This window comes from Euwallacea similis, chromosome 7 (genome assembly GCF_039881205.1).
Source record: "Euwallacea similis isolate ESF13 chromosome 7, ESF131.1, whole genome shotgun sequence".
Classification (NCBI taxonomy): domain Eukaryota; kingdom Metazoa; phylum Arthropoda; class Insecta; order Coleoptera; family Curculionidae; genus Euwallacea; species Euwallacea similis.
Genome location: NC_089615.1, coordinates 3,331,842 through 3,354,865, shown reverse-complemented (window position 1 = coordinate 3,354,865; position 23,024 = coordinate 3,331,842). Strand labels below are relative to the sequence as shown.

The 23,024-nt window shown below is 37.0% G+C and overlaps 1 protein-coding gene across 4 annotated transcripts in view; it reads left to right on the top strand.

The window, feature by feature from the left end:
• heph (polypyrimidine tract-binding protein 1 heph) overlaps positions 1-23,024 on the top strand; it is a 212,843-nt gene that overhangs the window by 98,842 nt on the left and 90,977 nt on the right. Inside the window, exon 1 of one of the 4 annotated variants that reach the window (XM_066391849.1) lies at positions 16,189-16,740. The exons of the other annotated variants lie outside the window; for them this stretch is intronic. Within the exon in view, the coding sequence (XP_066247946.1) occupies positions 16,738-16,740 (3 nt within the window). The 5' untranslated portion in view covers positions 16,189-16,737. Of the gene's footprint in view, positions 1-16,188; positions 16,741-23,024 lie in introns of those variants that run through there. 4 annotated transcript variants of the gene reach the window in all.

Genomic DNA, 23,024 nt, shown 5'->3' with positions numbered 1-23,024 from the left:
AAGAATTGAACCGATGAGGGAAAAGAGTTTTCAAATATTTCATTAATGATGTTATCGGCAGAGCTCTTAAAATTTTAAGCAATTTACCTTTCTTCTATGTGTATGTACGTATTCTCACACGTGAGAAATTGTATATAATTCTCAGTCCATCAATCTTAATATGCGCATGCCAACGGTTCTTCCGAAGTAATGAAAAATCCAAGACCTAGAGAATAAATTGTTTAATGCGTCCACGTTATAAAACTTAAATCACCTGTGCCGAGGAAGGGTTGGAATGAAGGGTTGAACCAACAAATCTTAATCTCAAGTTGGCTCTTATCCATTTTTAATTCAAAGTTAGTGGATATAAACGACTTCGATTACGTTCCCGTTGCCCGGTATTAAATCAAGCCGTCATGTTGTTGTCTCCAAACCGTAACCAATCTTTCCCTAAGGGATGGCTTGGAATTATGTGCCCTTTGCAGAACTATAAGTGGAATTATGGACCCGACCGTAAATCAATAGGTAATGTTCAACCAATAGAAAAACGTATTTATGTTATTTGCTTAAACTTGAGGGAAAATACGAATATAAGTTAAGTTCATCTTTTTTCCAATTGGTATAGATCATATCTTCTAATTTTTGTGTTTGTCTACTAAAGTTGCCGAATTATACATATACGGAATGTAATAGATAGATAATCGATAGCGGAAACCCTGAACACTTTTATGGAGTATACATATCTCCCTAAGGAAGTCTGTTAATAAACTAAATTATTTTATTGGCTCTTCAACAAAATTTTGTCTCCAAATATACTCCTAATGCAGAAGCGTACATTTTACTTCAAACTTTATTTCGGAGAATCCCCTTTACATCGTCAGATTATTAGAAACAAAACGGTTTAGGATTAAGTCTTCCTGAACGCACGTGCTCCTAATGTCTCCAGTTGTACCCAATTTAACCACCATTTTATGCAACTTTTCTCGCATTTCGTTTTGAAGTGTAATTTCCTTTCTCTTTATTTCAACCTGGGAATATTAAAGCATAAATGCACAATGTATACTCACACCTCAGGCTTAATCCAAAATGTATTCTAACCTAAACTTAAGCGAGTTTGCTCACACTACTGCAGCATATAAATTTATAAATGGGTTAATTCGCGCATACTGAATCAAAGACTAGGGTCTAGCTCTAATGGAATACTTAAATTAACACTCGGGTCATAAAGACCTTATGCTCTACTATTCAACCAGGGACTTTATTACTCTACGTAAAACTGGAACGTTGTTGGCTCGAATTTATTGAGGTTATTGCCTTTTGTACAATTTTCATGAAGTCTTTATTGTCAATCGGTTATTTTGAAATAAGATTCATTGCATTTAGCTTGCGTGATTAGAATATGCACAGATTGTTGAGTTGGAGATAGATGCTAACAAACATATACGCTAATAATACGATTTTCCAATGAAGACGTGATGGTAGTAGGCGCAAAATTTAAACGAGATATTCAAATTAATATAAAAAATTGCTCGATTAAAGTTAATTGAACGTGATTTTATCACTACATTGAAGGCAATTTAATTGAGGTCACCTATTAAGGCAATTTCCTAATATTGAAGTCCCTTCTTTGCTGCCTTTAGGATTTACAGTGCAGTTTAAGCTGACATGTAACTTTAAGTTTTTAATATAAATGTGCCGACTTTTGTACATTGTACCGAAGACGGATCTAAATAAATAAGCGAATTACGTTACCGACACATTACCGCACTCTGATTGCAATTGAATCGAGCGGTTAAGGGCTGTTTTTAGCTGCTGCGTGCCGTAAAGCGATTTTACTGCATGCACGCTTATAGGAATACGAAAAGTGCCCATTTTCCTAATGCGACAGGAGTTGGTCGAACGAAGAAGCGTGTGTTTACATGCTATTCTCTATACGACTCCATGGCTTACTTGCACAAATTAAACTGTAGCCAGCAAAATATCAACCTATAATCAGTTCCCTGAACTCTCTGTACAATAATAATCTGGAAGTTCCGCCTTGTTGCCCACGTCTCGAAGCCCATCCATACGAAACTAAGTGTGCACGAAAGAGGTGAATATTTTACTTGCGATCATGCTACAGATGAGATCTTAATAGATGATGTGAAAAGACTTTGGAACAAAACCATATTTGGTTTGAAAGAATTGCTAGTATCTGTCGGTGGTTATTCAAGGGAACATTTCGCATTTTCGTTCTCGATTTCGACCAAACGAAGGGGATCCTCGATTGCCTTAATTATTGTTAAGTTATGCTAATCACAATTGGCGAAATATTGGACTTCAAAGGCTAATGAAACGGTCAGACAGATCAAAGCCTTACCGTACCAGTAATGCTCCAACCTTAAGTAGGCAGGTTCGTCGACTAATATCAATGGCAATTGATATTCCATTGCGTTATTGCGAAATCGAACGAGCCCCCGACCCTCGAAATATTAGAGCACATTCTCGTTAAAATGAATATTGGCTACTCTCGACAAGGAGGAGAATTTGAGTGGCCCTTGATAAACGTGTAATATTTTTGCTTTCCATGAAGGACGATATTACACAGAAATTTGACTTCGAGTGCATTCCTAAAAATCTGAAATATTTATCCCTTTATTCAAGGTATGCAGATAATATATATTAATAGTGGGATTCCACTTTAAGAAGTATGCAGCGCAAATTATAATCTCACCGAATTTATGTGAAAACTAATCCGTATTTCCCTTTGACCTTTGCTCAAATATTGACAAGCAGGTTTTCGCTTATACAAATTTGGTAGCCAGAAATTCAAACTACGGCGAATCCAAATCAATAGTGGCGAACCGCAACTAATATTCCACACAATCGGGAACCGGAAAACAAAATTGGGAGCCCTGTTTTCAGGGACCGGAACTCTATTTACCCGACAACATGTGTGGTTACGGTAATTAAAGGGCGAGCATTTCACAAATGTTTTCATCGCCCAATGCCCTCCACTAATCATGACTGGAATTATCCGATTAGTACCTCTGCATACCTACTATTTAATTTATTTCCGTTTCTCGAATTGGTAACGCTTCAATATGTCAATTCTCATTTAGGAGAATTTATGTATTTTTCAGCTAATCGAGTATAGGTATCCAATAGATAAATGAAAACTCCATAAATTATTGACACATATCCACAATATATTACGGCGTAACGTTGGTGCAAAAGGCACTTGGGGAGCAAAAGAATGACTCAGAGTTAAATGTAATTCAGAGCAGTGTCGGTCCCGACGGTCAGGGATTTATAAGATGGATCAATCCCCATTCGCTACCACAAGACAGGATGATTTGTATAACATTTTTTATCAAATTTTCTTTTAATTGTATCTTTTGAACTCCCTTGTAGTACGAAAAAATGTCAATATAATATAACATGCGTAACTATTCATTGTTTATTGACTTTTAAATTTTGTGACGGGTAGCCCCATGTGGGCTCATGCTCAACAGTTTCGCTTGGTTTGTTTATGCTCGACTTTTACCTTTCGAAAAAGCCTCTCAATTTTGCTTTCCTATTTAATCTCCTGTATAGAAAAATCACGTCACAACCACTGACCAAGGGCATTTACGCCTCTTTGGACGTGTTGTCGCGTAATTTTTGGTGTAATTAGGAAAAACCTATTTCACTTTTTTCCCCGGTTGACTAAGTTGATCCAATTTTACTTGTACCCAAACAAGAAAGCCCCGCGTGTCCTACGCGAGTATGTTTTTGACGTGGACACAATTAGTTTATCGGGGAAACATGGAAAAATGGGGAAATAACGTCACTGAGAATGATGAATGCCCTTAAGGTCGCTGAAGGGACGAAATATCTATCTATACAGCACGTTTTCCCTGGCGGGATCTGATTGAAATTAGAGACTGAGCAAACGTTTTAGAGCTGTTTCGTTTCAGGGATTAATGTCCGCTTTTTGTTCATTCGGAAAAATCGCGTTTTTTTTTTAATATCATCTAACAGGCAAATACGTTCTAATTCTACGGGGCTAAATTTTTAAAAGTTATTTTATTATTAGTTAAGCATTGAGGGTGCCTATTTATCTTTTACAAAACTTTTTCAGCGCTAACTAAATGTTTTCTTTAGGGGTAAAAAATCCATTAAAGCAACTTCGAACTTTTAATACGGTTATAGTTTTGATACAGGGTGCAATATAGTGAACATAAAAATGAAAAAATATACAGGGTGTCCCATTTACTATATCAAAGTTGCTGCTACTACTACTTTTTTAATATCAACGGCAACCTTGCATCGCTAGAGGCAATTTAGGTCAATAGAGTAAGGCCAATTACCTCTATTTGCAAATCTGTAGAAAGATATGTGCCGCCTTTTCCCTCAACGCCTAACCTACCATTAACCGTGAATCACTCTGAATGAAACTTTGGGTTATGAAAAACTTACAGACTTTAAGGCACTTTTATGATTTAGGGCTGCGCTCCCCAAACCTTTTTGCTTATTGCTATGCTGCATTCTTATACGTAGAAAATGTGTTATTTAAGTAAGGCATTTGTCGGATTAAAAATCATCTAAACTTCCTGAACAAAATAAATGAACAATGTCAATCACGATGCGAGCTTGCCTGAGCCGTATTGTAAAAGTAAACAGATAATCAATCAATCACTTTTTTATGACATAAAAGTTAAATTAGCTGCATTTTATTGTGTCAAATAAAATACGCTTTCAGAGCGAAGCTTGAAGTTGAGTTAATTATGGTGGGTGGAATATATTATTTGCTTTGGAATGGACTTGCAAGTTTGAACAGTTAAATTTTCTTTGGACAATTGGCTTCTTCAGGGTTAAAATGCACTGTTAATACAATATTTCGTCTATAATTCTGTCGGTAAACTAGTATATTAGAATACAAGTTTGATAAACCAGTTCATTATCTGACCAGTCCAAGTTACGAGCATTTACATTAATAATAGAATTCAACCTGAATTTATGCAACACTCAATACTCTCAATTTTAAAAATGTAATGCAGCCGTTTAGAGGATTCAGATAGGGTGATCTAGGAGGCCACACATGCCATTCAGCTTTTCTGATCCAATGGTTAGGGTAGTTGTCCAGAAATTGACGTGCAATGAAACTAAACTGTGGCAGTCCACTATCAGGCATGAATCACATCTATTGTCTTCTTCTTATTGCAATATCTTTTAAATATTCAAGAAGATCGTTCTGCAAATACCTTGAATACTGCTCGCCATTAAGCCTTTGTGGGAGGCTAGGATAGGCATGACGATACTTTAAAATTCATATTTAGAATTATTTAAATGCCATATCGAATTGAAAATTGAGAGGGGGTCGCCCTGTACAGTTACAATGTAAAAGGGAAACCTTTTCCGGAGTATTTTCTATTACCTAATTTGCAATTCCTAACAGGGGAAACATCCACCCTAACTCTGAAATTTTGACAAAACTGAAGGGAGATGCGTTATGTATAACCGTTTAAACGTTCATTCGATGTATTTTTTTCGCAAGAGTTTAATGTAGTGTTAAAGAATTATCACGTGTCATGCAGTTTTCATGGTAAATAGAATAACATCAGTTTCTAATACTTACTTTAAACAGATCTACTACTTTTCCAGGAGTCAACTTAGCCCATTATGATAATAATAAATGTTAAAAGAAATCCTATTATTTTCCAGTTACCAACCCGTTCCCAATCCATTAATCCGTCATTCCTATTGAAATACGACAAAGCATAATCCCGGATTCATCTGCCTTTTGTTGAAAGATCCAAATCTTTTGTGCCCTAACAAAAGAAAGGATCACTGCTTCCCAGTTTAAAGAACCTTACTGATTTTTAGAATCTCAAGCTACTTTCGTCTTTCGGCGCAGACATGCATGTGCACTCTTTATTTTATTTTTTTCTCTTTAAGGCCTCGGTAATTTTTTTGAGTGATTATTTAAACTTCAAAACCCTTTTAGGCGATCAAATCGTTTCGTCGCCTCCAGTAATTTTCTTTGCCTTGAATACCGTTATTATCTCAAATGCTTCCAATTAAAAATTAAAACGCGTAAAAGCGAAAATAGCGTAAGATCGATGAGGATTACTTCGGCCCAATTCAGAGGATAATCTAAGCCAATCGATGCTCATTAGCATTTTCTCTCCCTTTTACTTCATCCTTTTAATTAATCATCGGTTCATTTAAAAGTATGGTTAAGTTTCGATAATTTTTCAACGTCATACTTTGGAGCTACGGCTAATAGATTTTTGGGACTAAATAATAAACCGAAAGCTGCAGAGCCATAAATATTGTATGAACGATTCGGTATACTTTTATTCCTATTCGGCCCCTGTGTTTTTTCAAGTCTTGGGTTTTCTACCAGTAATCCGTTCTTCCCTTGCGAACGTCCACTAAAGGGATCACCGCCGTCTTTTAATGCTTGTTTCCCTTCCTCCATCGAAATCCCAAGATCTATGGTTCCATGTTTACTTTTCAGCCTACATCTGATTTAGACACATGGCGAAATGTTTTTCTGTTGCGACAGCACTAGACGAATTTACTTTTATTTTGCAACGGAGAGTGAAATCCTGAAACCAAGAAAATCATTAAAATTACATACCTACTGGTTCGGCTGAATGCGATCTGATGATGGTATTATCAATTTCCAGTTCTCCCGCGGTATTATCAGGGCGTCCGCTGGTCATTCGACAAACTAATGAATTGTTGATGTATTACTTCAAAGCATGACTGGAACCGTAATTGAAAATGTATGATTTCATGACAGACCTTTACCACTGATGAATTGAAGACATTCTGGGCGAAAGCCGAGAGATAAATACTCAGAAGCACTGACTCACTGATTTGCAGTACAATTCGTGTTGGGTGTGAACATTTCCTCTGCTCGCATTCTACCCCATTTTCATGTTCTTTTCTAAGTTCAGCGAATGTATGTTAAAGTTGGGTGTTTTCCATCTGATTTGCGTCTTTAGCTCAAAAACTTCATATGTTAATAAGTTTAAATCATAGCACAACTACTCGAGTCTCTAATGTGAAAATTTCTATCTCACTCGCTGAAAGTTCACAGATGAATATTAACGATATCGTTGGCGCCTATCTTAGAGCGGATATGCATTAGTGCCGACTCAAGACTAAATAGAGCCGCAGGTGTATAAGTGAGTGAAAATCTGAATCAAAACGGTACCGTTTGATATGCTGATATTAAGTGTATAACTTTAATGTCCCTGCCAGTGCCGCAGGAACGGTTGACGAATTATATAGAAGCAATGTGGATTAGAGTTGATAGGATTTGATTATTAAAATCAGGAGAGATTTCTCATTTATTTTATCGTTTATCAGTGGCTATTGGAAGATTATTTTAATAAATAATTCTAATGAATTTATTAACCTCTGATATTATTGAAATATGATGAATTTTCGGGAAGGCGACAAATCGTTATCCTTTCAGTAAACGTGTTATTTATTTACCGTCATCTGTTCGAAATTAAATTAACCTTATCTAAAAACAGGGTCAAAAACATTCGCCCGAAATTATAAGTTTGTATATTTCGGTGACGTTATCTTTCAATTCGCGAGATATTTTAATTTCCGCGCTGCCCTCTGCGTCTTCCTGGCAAAAAGGGGGAGATATTTATTTTAACGCTTCGCCCAACCCAATTCCGTTTATTGTTTGGCCCATTTGTAACTACGTGAGCAGGAGCGTTTGACATGGGTCCATAACTTGATGCCTTTTTATTTTCGCGTGAACGTCCTAAATAAAAGCTCCCCTTTTCCGTAATTTATTGCCGACAAACGGCTTACCGAAATCACGAAATTAAAGAGGTCCCACAACGAAATTCGTCATTTCCAAATTAATCCAGCAAATTTATTATTGAATAAAACTATTAGTTTTTTATAACCGACACAACCTTTATGGATTAAAAGGGCTGAACCAGAAGTCCTGGAGCTTCGGATCTTCAGGGAAGGACTTTACACGACGAAGGGCATATGCCAAATTTAGAAGATATACATATTAAGTAAAATTAAAACCTGCATAGACCTCATTTTCTTTTGTTAAATACGCACATTCATCAATATACATTTATAATTCAATACTGAAACTATCTCTTAAGAAAACAACGATTTATTTTGTTCGCAAATTCATTTACTACGTTAGATGTGAAATAAGTTTTCCCATTAGATCGCCTATTTTTCTGAAGAAGTCAGCTCAAACGATTTGGTCCGCTTGAGTTTTCTATATGTGAATTTAAACATCAAAAGTCTGGACACTTCTTCGTTGATGTGTGATTTTAACCGATCCTTATGAGACTCTGTGTTTTTTCATGCTGTCTACAACAATTTCGATATCAAGATCTCGATGGAGGTTCGTCGCTCGGACGTATTTAAAGGCGTTAGCAATGCGCACGCAGTATTTTATTTTGGAAAATTTGCGTCTTAGTTATGTGGTTCTTTTTGGTACACCCCCAAAGTTGGATACCATACATCCAAGTTGGCTGTAGGACCTGTTTATATTATATAAAAGTATTTTGCTGTTGGTTGCCAGCTTGAAGTGTGTTTCTAGAAGCCAGTACATTTTCCGATATTTGATGTTTAGTGCCTCAACTTTTTTCTTGATATGTTCTCTCCACCGGAGCTTGACACCAAAATTCATGCCAACGTATTTAACTGACATAGACCTCACAAAGTAATTTTTTTTGCTAATTTGAAGATAGAAATGCCAGTGGCGAATCTAAACGAAAAGCATGTCTACAGTGAATTCGGTGTCGAAGAAAGCGAAATTGACTTTGAATGTGTTGGCCATGTTAATTTTAGCGGCACATATATTTTCATAAATCCACATGCAGTTTCCGAGATGCGAAACATGCCAACAATTCCTTTTTTCTAGGACCTTAATCGAAAATATAACTTTCCTCGCTAGGGAGCAAAAGGATTTCCTCCCAATGCATCATTAACCCGATAGTTGTTTTTTAGGGTGGACAGAACTTTTACCCGCTAGGGAGAGAAAGTATTTTCCTCTCCACGCATCATAAATATACATAATACCTACTTTTTTACAAAACAGGCAATTGGTCGTAGGAAAAAGTAGATACACCTTTTTGAAGGAAAGAGCCTTCTACTCCATCAAAAGTTGATGTCCTGCGCTTCCTAAAATTATGGGCGAGAGTAAAAGTAGCACTTTCCTCTACTGTGCTAATGACTATTTTCATATTCTCTACATTTAATTTGATCAATGGACGTGACGAGAATCTCGTTTTGGTAATTTCTTCTTGAGGTTTTCCTCGAGGAAACACACCCTCGTATGAACCTCAGCAGTAATCAAACATCATGTACTCATCCCATCGCCCTTGAAACAAGGTTGTCCAGCCAGGGCAGTGCAAGGAGGCTTTCTTCACAAAATATAGAGGAAAAACAAATAAAAAATAATTAACCGAACCAAAATCAAAAAGGAGACCGATTGCATGGCAAGCATATATGTATATCAATGGTGGATTCTATATTGTAGTTTCAGGAAGAATGCATCAACATAAAATTCTCTTCAGTCCGATATTGATATCCAAATTTAACGGTGACATCTCTCCTGTCTACTTTCTTCATACCTGCCCCCTTTTTTGTTCAAATAACCATCTAGTCCGTAAACTGAAAAATGAAACCCGATCCCTTAGATCCGATTCGCACGAGCAAACTTTGTACAGTTTAATCGGCACACAACCGGATATCAGGGGCGTTTATTAAAGTTCGAACTTCGAACACTCTAATTCCCAGATTTGTAAGTTTGAAAGGTTGTTTTAAACTTGCCGCTACCGCAATGATGATAATTTGTGAAACCGTGACGACGTCGTGGAATGGGATTTAAGTTTCAAAGAGAATTTGTTTTCGAAGCATAGAAGCATGCTGTAAACAGAAATTCTTTTAGCAGGTTCACCCCATTTCAGCCAGAAGTAAGCAAATTTGTTCGTCCTACTTTCGGACTATGCTTTTAAATATTGAATCCAAATGAGGCTGCAGGGCCGATTGACACAAATGGAGCGTCTCGCGATAAAAGACCAGCTCGTGGAAACGATAAATCACCAACGTTTCAGGACAGATCTGCCCTTTTTTGAACTTTTATGGGTCCTCGAGGGCGTCACTTCTACATATTGCAGGTGATAGGTGCGTGACCCTCGCTGTTTTTCTTTATTCCTTTTATTCTTCGAGACACTTTCTCCTAATATTAACACATACCTATATCTATATGTTCAAAGTATTTTAATGGCATATAACGCTAAAATAAATAGACTGAGATATATGAATATTTACAATTAGATTGGGTTTCCCTTGTAATGAAGCGGGGAGCTTTACGCTCCACATCATTTACAATTAAACACAGTTAAATTGTTTTAAATTCCTTTGTTTGGGATTAAAATCCTTTTTGGGCAAATGTGTGCTCAGGCTTAGTTTTGATATAATAAGTTAAGGGTCCTAAGTAAATTTGTCGAAAAGCCATTGTCACACCATTTTAGATTCATCAACGTTTAACAAATATAGGCCCTAGGAGCTCTTGGAATTGAGTAGATTTTGTTATAAATACACTTGCAAGGGCCTTTTCACACAAATTACAAAGAATTGAAGTCAAAAAGCGGAAAAGCTCCTGCAGAGAAATTATTATTGAGCGCAAAAGATCTAACAGGTTGGTCGGTTACGCCCATGGTTTTATGATTTAATAGGATCCTTAATCTCCCTTCTTGACTGCCCAACAAAATAAATATTAATAGGTTTCCGGCGTTACCTTTTTTTCCTTTCCGGGGGCCCGGAAATATCCCCAAAGTACAAGGAAATAAGGCTTTCCTTTATCAGATTACTGGAAAGCGGAATAACTGGCGAGGGTGTTTTAAACGTACGGAAAATGTCTGCTACTTACCAGTGAAACTAATTTTAGAAATTGTCTCTTCTCATGCAAAAAATTCATATGGCAGATATTTCATGATTGGTGAACACTTTGTTCCTTCCTTTTGCTTAATTGAAAGTGCAACGTTTGTCTCATGTCGATTAAGAAAGTGTAACGGTTTACCAAGATTCATGCGTTCTTTAACAAATATTCAACAGTGTTCGTCGAGCTTTAACATGTTAATTGACACTTCACAATAGGTAGGGAATATATCACCGATAATTTAATTAATTACCAAGCATGTTCCGGATCCTTTTTTGCTAGACATCAGGTAATCAGGTTACGCAATTTGCATACAGCTTTCTTAAATAAATTAAGTTGCATTGTTATTGAATGGATTTGTTCTATCGGTATTTCATAGTAGAGTAATTGTTTCGCACATGACTTTTTCTCCATAATGTTTAACTATCGTTTTGTATTGAACCAGCCAGATTATCTTAACACCGGATTTCTTTCTGGTACTGGACGATTTCTTCAAAAATACTTTGACATTCCTGTGATCATTGAAGCGACGTCAATATCAACTTTTAGTCATCTGGATATGCCTCCAGATCTATTATAAGTTTCAACAATCCCGAAATATCGGAAGATTTTCTAGCACTATTCCAAACGAAGTTTAATCTGAACTAGACGATGGTGAGGTATCGTTCAGCATTGTCCCTCGATAAAGAACAACGTCTTAAATAACTCATGAGAATTATCACCCGAAAATCACTTTAATTTTTACAGTAGAGAATGTGATAATATCCTCCTTTCATGGTTTAGAGTTTACCCTGAATTCTACTCGAAAACCTATAAAGGGAAAACTAAACTGAGCCATCCTGAACTAACCTATTGTCCTCTAAATCGAAATTTAGAAGGAAGAGCCAACAGGGGCATCGCGGTCGAGATTTTTTGAGAAACCGATAGCCTGGGCCTCGAGGAATTCCTCACGAGCCTTAGGCCATCGAAAACAGTCACAGATTGAGAAATATATTCTCTAATAAAATAAAATACATACCCTCTTATAGAGGGAAAACAGAACGCTTATTCTTCTCGAGAGAATTTCATAGATAGTGAGAATGTAAACTGTGTCAAATATTCTGAAAATTCATCGTCTCGTTCAATCGCTGAAAAATAGCGATGAGTATTTCTCACTGAAACATTAACAAGGGAATGTGTCCGAGCCCTTGTAAAGGGTGAATTTTAGTCTCAGTTAATTTTAACAGGGAATCGTGTGCAATTCCATCGCTTGAACAACTCCTATCTGTGTGTGAGGCGTTATTCTCAAACAAAATAAAAGAATAAACACCAAATAGTATCCACGATTTCCGCCTCAAAGAGAAACTTGTCCAGCACGTTTTACGGTATTGAAATCCCAAAGCATTTTATTTTTCATTTACGGGACTTGTTCAAAATCGCAAAATTGGTATCGTGAATGCGAGCGCATAGACACAAAGTCACATATTTGTAAAAAACTCTATTGGATTTCTACTATTCTTGGTTATCCGAAATTTGACTAGGTGAGTTGATTGATTAATTATGTACGAGTAATTTAGATTGGATCAAATTATATTGTGGTTGGTTTCGATTGCCTTCATAACAGTTTATTTTCGATCATTATTTTTTGCCTTAATTGACGGGGCGATTAGTTAGGGATACCTACTTTCTTCTGGTTTGAGTCGGCTATAATATGTTTCATTAAGCTTGAGACCTATATTTTCTCCTAACCACCTTTCCTGCATTGCGTTTGTTGTGTTTTCCTTATTGAAATTTGTTGGTTACATCAATTTTGCATGAAGACGGTCATTTTACTTTTTCCTTAACTAATGGTTTACCTCTTACTTACCTTAGCTAATGGTCTGGACGCATTTTTTCTTATACAAGGTAAATCTTAAGTAGGGGCTTTCGTTTTAACACGACAAAAACCCGGAAAAACCAAACAAAATTTTTATGGAACATTTTTTCGAAATCTCAAAAAGCCTAAATATGCGCTTATGAAAGTTTTAAGAAATAACAAAACTTTTAATTATTATTCATGCGGAAACTGGCTACAAGAGTTCGAATTTGTCGCCATTGGTTTCATTTACACAAATTGTCCTTACCCATGACTCCGTGCATGCTATTAGAAAATATTATTTTCCTCGAATTATATCTGCTTTGTTTACTATCCGTTTACTTAACTTTGCTACTGTGTTAATTTCTATGGTAAACACCAAACTTTTCAAATAACCACACAGATAAAAATTACATGGATTTAGGTTTGGTGATCTCACGGACCATCTCATCGATCCATTGCGACCTATCCACCTGTTAGAAAATTGGTTCTTTAAAAAGTCCCCGACTTTTTCTTTTACTTTTTTCATATACGCACATTTCCGTTCTTTTTGAAATTTCGAAAAATGTAACATAAATATTTCGCTCAGTTTTTAAGGTCGATGACGTGTTAAAAGGAAAACTCCTAATTAAGATTCACCCTGTATATATGGTGAAATAAAATTTAAAAAAATATCGAAACTGAAAATTTAAATGCGAAATGAACCACGTCCAGTATAGATGAGGTTTTACTTGAAAATTCCGATGGAATTTAACGTTTTCACCCATTACTGTGGAATTTATTCAATGTATCACATTTTTATAGTGAGACTGAGCGCGTAAAGTGCAAAATCGCTTCTTAAAATGAACTGCCGTTATGTAGCTATTATTTTCGATTTACAGAAATATCACTAAATTACAGTTGTATCAATAGCTATTGTAACTAACTATCTTCGATTTGCTCCTTCAAAGCTTGTTATTAATCAATTAATGTTATGAATAACCTTTGTGTTATTTTCCTCAAATTTTCCATTTAGATCTTCCATTTAATTGTCTTCATATACGTGAGAATTAATTTGAGTTCCTCTTCATCCTCTGATAACAGTTCGATGTCTTATGCAAATCTGAGCCGGTAGGAATGTGCTGTATTGAGTTTGAGGCCTTTGTTTTCCCAAACGTATACAAAACAGAGCTGTCTGCATTTGGTGTTTTGTGCCTTGTGTAATCTAGGGACTGCCAAAATAAGTGAATGAATCGATTCCATGATATTGTTTCGATTTTCTCAGAGTATATTGATTATTCGTATATCGAGGTACTCGAAACAAAAATGAGACAATTTAATGTTAATACATTAAGGCCATTGAAAGTCACCGGTTTTCGTATACAGGCAGTCACAAAGAGCCTCCATTTTAATGAGTCGTAGTAATCCTGATTGCGTACCATAAGTACCGTGAAATCTTTATTCGTTATAAAGTACAAAATTGTAATGAGAAAATGAACAGTCGCGAAATATTACACTCCAAAACAAAACAAAATAAGAAAATTGATAATAACGTTGATATTCATATTTTATAGGAATACGAACTTTTCAAGCCTGTTATAAGCCTTCGCCCTTATTATCGAACTTTCTGTTATTTTGTTTTATTTTTTTAAGTTCCAAGTCTTAAGCTTCAACAGACAGCAAGGCTAGAACCGCATTTTAAAGCTGAATGCATTAATAAAAATTTGCAGGAAAATGGGATAAAATTTAAAACTTTCTTGTTAGTTTTTATTTTAATATATTTTTCGATTATTTAAGATTTATCTTGTGTGTTTTTCGTAATTCCCAATTTACGCCCTGTCATTATTTACTTATAATTAACACCCCAACCTAATAAAACAGATGAAAATCGATTCTGGCCGTCCCCACAGTGTATCTGCCCTCGCGGTTCTATTAATTCAAATTTTCCAAAAACTCACGATATGAGATTCACTAATCAGTAATTCCATTCGATCTTTTTAAGTTATGTTAGCAATATAGTCATATGCCTTAAGCAATTTTACTGCGTTAAGGTTTTGGGCTCACGTTCTCCAATTATATCATTCCTTATACGGAAGAAAATTAACTCCTGCTCTCCTGCTCTAATGAACAGTTTGATGTCATACGCAAATCAGTTCGCACGGGTGCCTCAATTCCATTAAATTTCTTGCTTTTTTCGTGAAAATATGCATTTTTTTCTTTTAACTGTGAAGTTTCCGGAAGCGCATTTTTTAATGGCATGCAAAATTCTTGTAGCTAAGTTCATCGTATGAAATAGATACTATATCTTGTTTTTGTAAATATGAAGACAGTTTATGCAAAGTTAGAACATATGCAACATCAGCATAAAAAAGAATTTAAAGCATGGTCCCCCCGTCCTCACCTCATCAGGTGCGCGTGGTTCCCCCCCGGACCTCACCTGGGGGCGGCGCGCGCCGTCGCCTTGGAGGCCGAATGTGAATTCGCGCCGCGATGCGCGACGTCCGCCGTCGCCGTCGCCGTTCTCGACGGCCGGCGGACAACAGTCCGGGCTCGAACGCTACCAAGTGCGGCGGTCCCATCTTTCTACTCCTTGACGAACTCACTCACTGCTCTTCAACCACCAATCACCGATCGACTTTAGACTCCTTTTTGAAAGACGTTCGCGAATTTTCAAATTCCTTGACCGACCCCGCGACACGTCCTCTCTGTCTTTCAATTCGCCATCACGGTCCATCAGGGACCACTTGTTCCTCTTCTTTCCGCGTTTTCCTGGCTCTCTTTTTCGTCACCCTTCTCGACGTCCAAGTACAAAAAAGCGCGCGAAAAGTTTCACTTAAGTTTGCGTAACTGTTGATTTTTGTTTTGGCGTTTTGAAGACGAAGACGGCAACAGGCGTCTAGTCCAAGAATTGAATTTAACGACAATCAATCCTAGTTGTAATTGAAAAAAACATATATTTAGAAAACGTAAGTCATTAATCGCATAGTTAACTAAGTTAGGCTATATATAACTTTAATGCATTATTAAGTAAACTTAAGTTAAATTTAAACACGCAGGCGTGGTTTATTATACATAAACACGTTTTACTATTAGAGAATCTGCCGAGCTTAAGGTCTTGTAACTCTTGGGAAGTTTCTTGACCTCCGTCCGCAGCAACAAGGCTCGGCTGAATTAACACTTAGATGCCGGATAGCAAATAGTTGCGATCCTGCGATCTACGCGACACCACGAGTCAATAAATCTCTTAGCTGACAATCGTTCTTCTAATCTAAACTTAATTGTTGATATCCGGACAATCTTTCAATCAAGGTTGTGCCCAAGTCTATTATTAACTATAATTGATACATATCTTCTAGTTTAGTTTGTGTGTGCGTGTGTGTGTGTGCGTGTGCGTGTGTGTGCGTGTGCCTGTGTGTGTGTGGGTGTGCGTGCGCTGTGCGTGTGCTGTGTGTGTACGTGTGTGTGTGTGTGTGTGTGTGTGTGTGTGTGTGTGTGTGAGTGAGTGAGTGAGTGAGTGAGTGAGTGAGTGTGTGAGTGAGTGAGTGTGTGTGTGTGAGAGAGTGTGTGTGTCTAACATTGACTAAGCTGTACATATTACAAACACTTAAATATTCGGAAAAGCATTCGTGCAATAATTTTATTTATAATTTTGGTCAATCAAGACAATCCCGATCAGACAATCCCTGGCACGAAAATTTCGCCCATAAACTGCCCGGAAATCGGCACCACGACGTATTATTTCAACGCCCCTAGCCAATATCCCTATCTAGTACCCTACTGCCCTGTCCCTCCTACAACTGACTGCTATCCCCCCATAACCCCCGCCGCCCCCGTGCCGCCCTGTTCTTGCGGCCAATGCGCCCCTGGTGCTTTTAATTTACAACCCTTGGCACCGTCAACCTTGATCGTGAACCGGTACACCGAGATCAACTATTTCGAGAACCAACAACTGCAGCAGCACCATCAACAGGCGGTTCATCACCAGCTGCACCAGAGCGTGGTGGTGCCCGAGAAGTTCTCGTCTACGTTCGATATGGTAAGCCTTTTCCAAGTCTTTCATGAAAAAGGGTTTCCATGCGTTTATGATAATCCTATTACGCTCCTATAATTCAAGTTATAATTCATTCATTTCTTGAATTGTTCATCGTGACGTGTCATTTGCTATGTGGGATATTTCATTAATACTTAATTCCGATAGTATTGGAAAATACACTCATGTAATCAAGTTCATATAATTAAGCCGGGAAACAACGATACTATAAAATACATCAGAATGCGTAATCAGATTTAATTTGTCTATTACTGTTTCGCCGAAACCCTCTAATGCATTGAAATCACTACCATGTACAAGATTTAATTAGGTACCTATTTAAAATCAGAGGCTTTACCATAGCTGTACAGTAATGTAGCTCATAATCGAACTGCTGATATTACGATAAAGCAGCGATCACCATTTCAAATTGGATATTTTGCCTCACTTTTCATTTAAACAGAATCCTTGAATTGGTCAGAAATACGTGAAAAATACACAGTTTCATGCTTTGCATGGGGTTGATGATGGTACTGTAGAATGTGGCATAAAAATTTTATGGGCGACGGAGCTTATTTTTCGATTTATTATGAAGCTGCGAAAGGTCTTCAAGTTGGGGAGGACCGCACATGTGGTCCTCCTTCATGTTACGGTATTCCGTCTTCAATTATCCTCTTGTTATTCGTTTCTCACTGATTCGATTAATGGGCAGCATTAGCGTTTCTTCTCCTAACAGCGTTCAATTGGTGATTCGGGTACTTCATCTCCTGCGTCTTTAAGCAGAATAATGCATATGAATAGATTCAATTAATTTTAACTTATTTCTTACCCCCAGTGTAAACAATCTATAGAAGCCCCAGATCAAAGAGCAATTATTTTAACCATATAAGCACGAATGTTATCCTTTTCAGGATAATTTCCTTCTTGTTCAAAAACTCTTTGTTAAAAAAAATGTAGTCCTTCCATAACATGGAAATGAGAGTCAGCCTAAGGGTTGAAGACTCCTAATTTATTAACTGAACTGTTCAACCGAATAATTACTCTACTTGGTTCTTCATTTTATCTGGAAAATGTTTTGTCCCTTGGTCATTTTGGTCAGGTTGCGTTATTTTCGAATTTCAGCTACTGAAAATATTTGCTATTAAAGTAGTGTCGTGGATGGCGTGTGGTCGGTCGCCGCAGGTAAAAGATAGAGGCAAAAAAAAGATTTATCTTGGGCGCTTGAACGAGTGATTTATTGCTTTTTATGTTTGTCGAATATTTTAGTATGTTTGTTTATGTTAGTATTTGCATGTTTGCAAGAAAAATGTAGAATTTTTTAGCCATAGGATCTTCAGCTATATAAGGAGAGCGTTGTTAAAAAGAAGCTAGTCTTAGACTAGTACTCTTGTAGAACAAACCGATTGTAATATGGGATACTCAAATACTTACTAGTGAAATAGTGATTTATTAGTGGATTATAATTGGCGAATTGCAGTTTTCTTTATTTGTCATGGCAATAAATATTGTTTACCCGAAAGCGAGTACACTGGAGTCCATACTAGAAAACGAGTATACTGGAAACAATTGATGTCATAATTGTGTTGCTTGTTGTGCAATATAGGACCTGGAATAAGATCACGTGGTCAAATAACACAGCACTCTGTAAGTGCCTCATTGAAGAGGGTAGCAATTGAAGCCAACGAACCATTTCTACCATTTCCATCAACCTTTAGTATTAATGGAGTATCGAAGTTCCATCCACGAAGCTGCTAGTTATACCTTGGCAAATCATACCGGTCGTACCCTGGAATATATCCCCGGCCGGTGTTCCGAACGAAAATGCGGTTTCCAATGGATTTAATGTATGAAACATCAAAAAAAGATTTGCTCAACTTGGTGGGCTGGGGATGTGCGAAAGTCGCTCAAACTGAGCCAAAATTGGAAAGGGTCTTTCACGTCCCTCGAGAAGATTGATGGCGTGGTCTATAGGATTCTGCGGATTTCTAAACACGAAAGTTGTTTGTCTGGCTCGGTTATAGGGAAAGCATCAAGGTCTGTATGTTTGGAAAGAACAGCTTTAAGAGGAGAGCAGTGTTGTTGGCAGCGATTGTTGCTGTTAAAAGACAGAGGCATAAAAGAGTTTATCGTGCACATTCAACCGAATGGTTTATTGTTTCTTTTTATGTCTTTGGAATATTCTGATATCTTTGTTGATGTTAATGTTTGTATGTTTGTAAGAAAAGTGTGGAATTTTCTAGTTATAGCATCATTAACATATAAGAAGACTGTTGGTAAAAGTGAGTTAGTTAGAGTAGATTAGTACAGCTATAAGAACGAAGCGATTGTAATAAGCGATGCTAAAGTGCTTAGTAGTGAAATATTGATTTTTGAATAGACTATTAGTTGGCGAATTGCAGTTGTATTTATTTGAGGTAATAAATAGGCGTTACGTGAAAGCGACTATGCTTTACTTGATTTGCATAGATTGCTTAATAAGGTTCAGCACTAGAGCTTAAACGAAGGTCTTTTGAACAAAAAGGAAACATATGTATGTGTTCAATACAATACGTAATGTTATAGAGAGAAAGAAACTATAAATATGTTAAAAAATATTAATCAGTTGGATAACTTTCTAAATATTTTCGTTTTAGTTTTGACCCTGAATTACATTTTTCGCAAAATTTCGAAAATCAAATGGAGTTTGGCAACGCCGTTTCCGATGTACAAAACGTCCCCAGAAACGGCAACTCTATCCATTTTCCGATTTTGTAATTCTCAGTAATGCCTTTGGTTCCATACTAATTTTAAATTTCAAATTAAGATCATAAGACCATAGCCAAACAGGATAAACGATATTATTCAAACCCCAAATAACCTTACACCAACTAGGAAGGTCGGCTGCAAATAATGCAAATGTTATAGAGTTTTCGTTTACCATTATCATGAAGTCAATGAGCCATAAAAAATCGATCAAGTCCCACGCTTAAACACTAGTTTCGTAACTAAATATTTACATAACAGAAGACTTAACTCCCACGGAGGGGGATGCACTGATGACTAGGGCGTGTGGATGAGTAAACAGGAATGCCAGTCGAGCTATCTACCTGTCGTTTGTGTGTTTTCCTGTAATGGGAATTTTAAAGTAGGAACATGGGTTCTGTTTTCATCAAAGAAGGGAAACGTGATTTATTTTTGTGGATCGCCCTTTTTTCAGTTGGAATTGGGCATCCGAATCTCTTATCTCTAATCCGCCTCTGGTGAGCAATCCGAAAACTCACTTAACGTTCCTAATGGCAAATAAACATCCGAAGAAGCGCGATATTCCATCAAATTCTCGCTTAAGTTTATATTTCGATTTGGGCATATTTATCGTCTTCTCGATGGCATTTGTTTAAGTTTCCGAGTTCCAATATTTGAGACAAGATTAGGAGTGATTGAGCCGGGAATGGCGCTCCCGTCTTATGATTGCTATTGACTTTCGGTTGATACCATGGCCCGCCAAAAATACTTGAGGTTTAATCCTCAATGGCGGCTTCCAATGTTTAAGAGGATTTGCTACTGATTTGGGTACTTCAGAAACCAAATATAAATTCGGATTTCGGGTTATTAATCGGATTTATTTTACCAGTGATAGAGCAAACTAACAAAGAAGTCGAATGCAAATAATCGAGTTGTTACTGATGGAAAAAGTGCATCTGAAAGTTCGATTTCCTGACGCAGCAGCTATTTCCAGTAACGGTAATATCCGGGGTTGGAAATATCAATTTTCGGTATTTCGGTTACGCGGGGTGTGTTAGGTTATCGTGCAGTGTGGTATGGTCGTACACCAATTTATGTGGATAAACTAAATCGGTGTGTTGCTACGAAATTGATACGTTGTTTAATAGACCGCGCAAAAATTTGGCATTAGCAACGAAAATTTCATCACGTTCCAGAGATATATTTGAAAACGGAATTATTTTCTGTTTAAAAACATGATCTGAAAAGTAACCTTGAAAATTTGCAAGTTTTGATACTTTTAGGGGTATCTGAAGTTTTTCAAAAACACTCCGTGTATCCACGAAACTCTAAGTGAAATCTCTTCCATCTGCATCGTTTCTGCAGAAAAACACTTCAATTACAAAATATATATTTTAAAATCGAGTAACTTGCTCACGAGTTTCATTTTTTTGATCTGAGTATAACCGATTTTACGAAAATCATTGATAACGAAAGCTTTTTGACCCCTTTGGCTTTGGCCACTGCATTTGAAAATTTGAATCTAGGAAGATAATAAATTCCAGAATTCAAGCCCCTGACTACACCAAGTTAAAAAGTGAAAATTCAATGAATTCCAAGGTAGCCAAATTTATCACAGATCACCAACTAACGAGCGACTAAATTCCGGTTAAAACGAGGACATGTTATTGATATTAACTTGACACAACCGGTGCATGGAAACATCGAGGCAATTTGAAATATGGGGGATGTGTTTATTACAAATTTGACCTGTTATTAATGTTTGCCATATTTTACGAATTATTATTATAAATCGATTCTAGCACGGACTAAAAAGTCGCTAAAAACCGTATTTAATCGAAAAAGTTTTACCGGAACTATGGTTATGTGAAGCAGTCACGAGAACGCTTTATTGAAATTTTATACAAACTACTTTTTTCACGTTTATAACAGCCCCGGAAATTTTATGCTTTTAAACTTCTTTACCCCACCAATCTTGTAAAATGATGTATGCCCAGAAAAAGTTAAAAAGCTCTAATGGAATGTTACCCTAAGACGTATTGTCTAAGGAAAAACCAATCTCTTTAATAAATACCAGACAGGGGTGCATTTCCAGCCACAACACCATTCTTTAATCCCAAAATGGAATACCTTGCATTATATCGAAAATTGCAAGTTCTTCTCCTCGGTCTCGCAGCGGGTTTCAAAAATGAAATTAAATTGTGGACACGGAGCCACCATACCAATGGCGTACGGGGAAGATTAAAAGTTTTCCGGCAGCAACATGTCGCTATCATCACCGACGATAAGTTTATACCTCTTGATTAATGTTCCTTGTTTCGTGTGCAACACAGACGGCAGAAAAGTAATTTTCTGCTTTCTGATAAAAGAGAGAGAAATTAGTTACTTAGGGAGGACAATGAAGTGATTGAAAATTCACCCATTGGCGTGGCGAGGTCATGTTGAGGCTTTGATATATCCTGGGCAGGCCGCAAACTGATCCCTGCAACATCCATTTGCGGTTTTGCGGCACACTGTTCCAAACTATTTCAAGTGCAATTCGGGGAACAAGAAATCACATCAGTAATAAACCGGCCGCAGGTGTACGGACAAGGGGCATAAAATGAAATAATAGGATTCCCTGTTGTCAGTTACTGTCTAGAGGGCTTATGGAGTTTTAGGTCTAGATGTGGAGGCGAAAAATCGATAGTTTAGTTCATAGGGAACAAGAAAGTTAAAATAAGTTTCAGCTTTGTTTGTTAACACTTATGAGAAAACCTAGCTATTAAGAGCATTATGTATTATTCTATAGTGAGGAAACAGTGCTGCAGGCGAACTTATACTTGTTGGAAATTTATCTACATATGTATTGTGCATTTTATTCTCTAAAAATCGTGCGATCTGGTTTCCAAACGTGCAATGCAGGACTCAAGTCTATTTTCGAAATATTACCCTAGTGAGGTGCAAATTTTGCAAATAATAAGTTTTGCAACCTTAGAGTCCGGGTTCTAATTACTATGGGTCTATAGCCTGTGTCCGCAGTTTCGCAATCAAATCTAACTCATCTGCGGGCCATTCCCTCACTGAACCACTTTTCGGAAATGATAATCTGGATCGGATCGATCCCTATCAGCCGATTTTAAATCAATCGGATTTTGCATCGTATTGTGAAAAAAATGATATCATCATTCACAGACATTGCCTTCATACCTGAACTTTTTTGTATTTACCAGGTCATGTTGTTTGTTTTTGTATACGGTAAATTTGCGGATGGATGCGTATGTGCACTCATGTACAGAGTGTTCCATTTGAAAAGTCGTACATTGGAGTTATTTTTTATGCAACAACCTGGGTAACGTTTACCATTTTTAAAATGTATCTTAGCCGTCCACAGTGATATTTGGGACAATTTAGATGTTATCTCATCGTGCGTTCAGAACAGGCCACATATAGAAACATCAAATAATACAAACTGCTTCAAGCAAAATAAAATTGGTAGACGTCCCTAAAAGAGCGATTCTATCCTTGTTCGTATTAAATACGCATTCGTATATAAGTAAACACCTATAAATTCCCATATTTTCTTACAA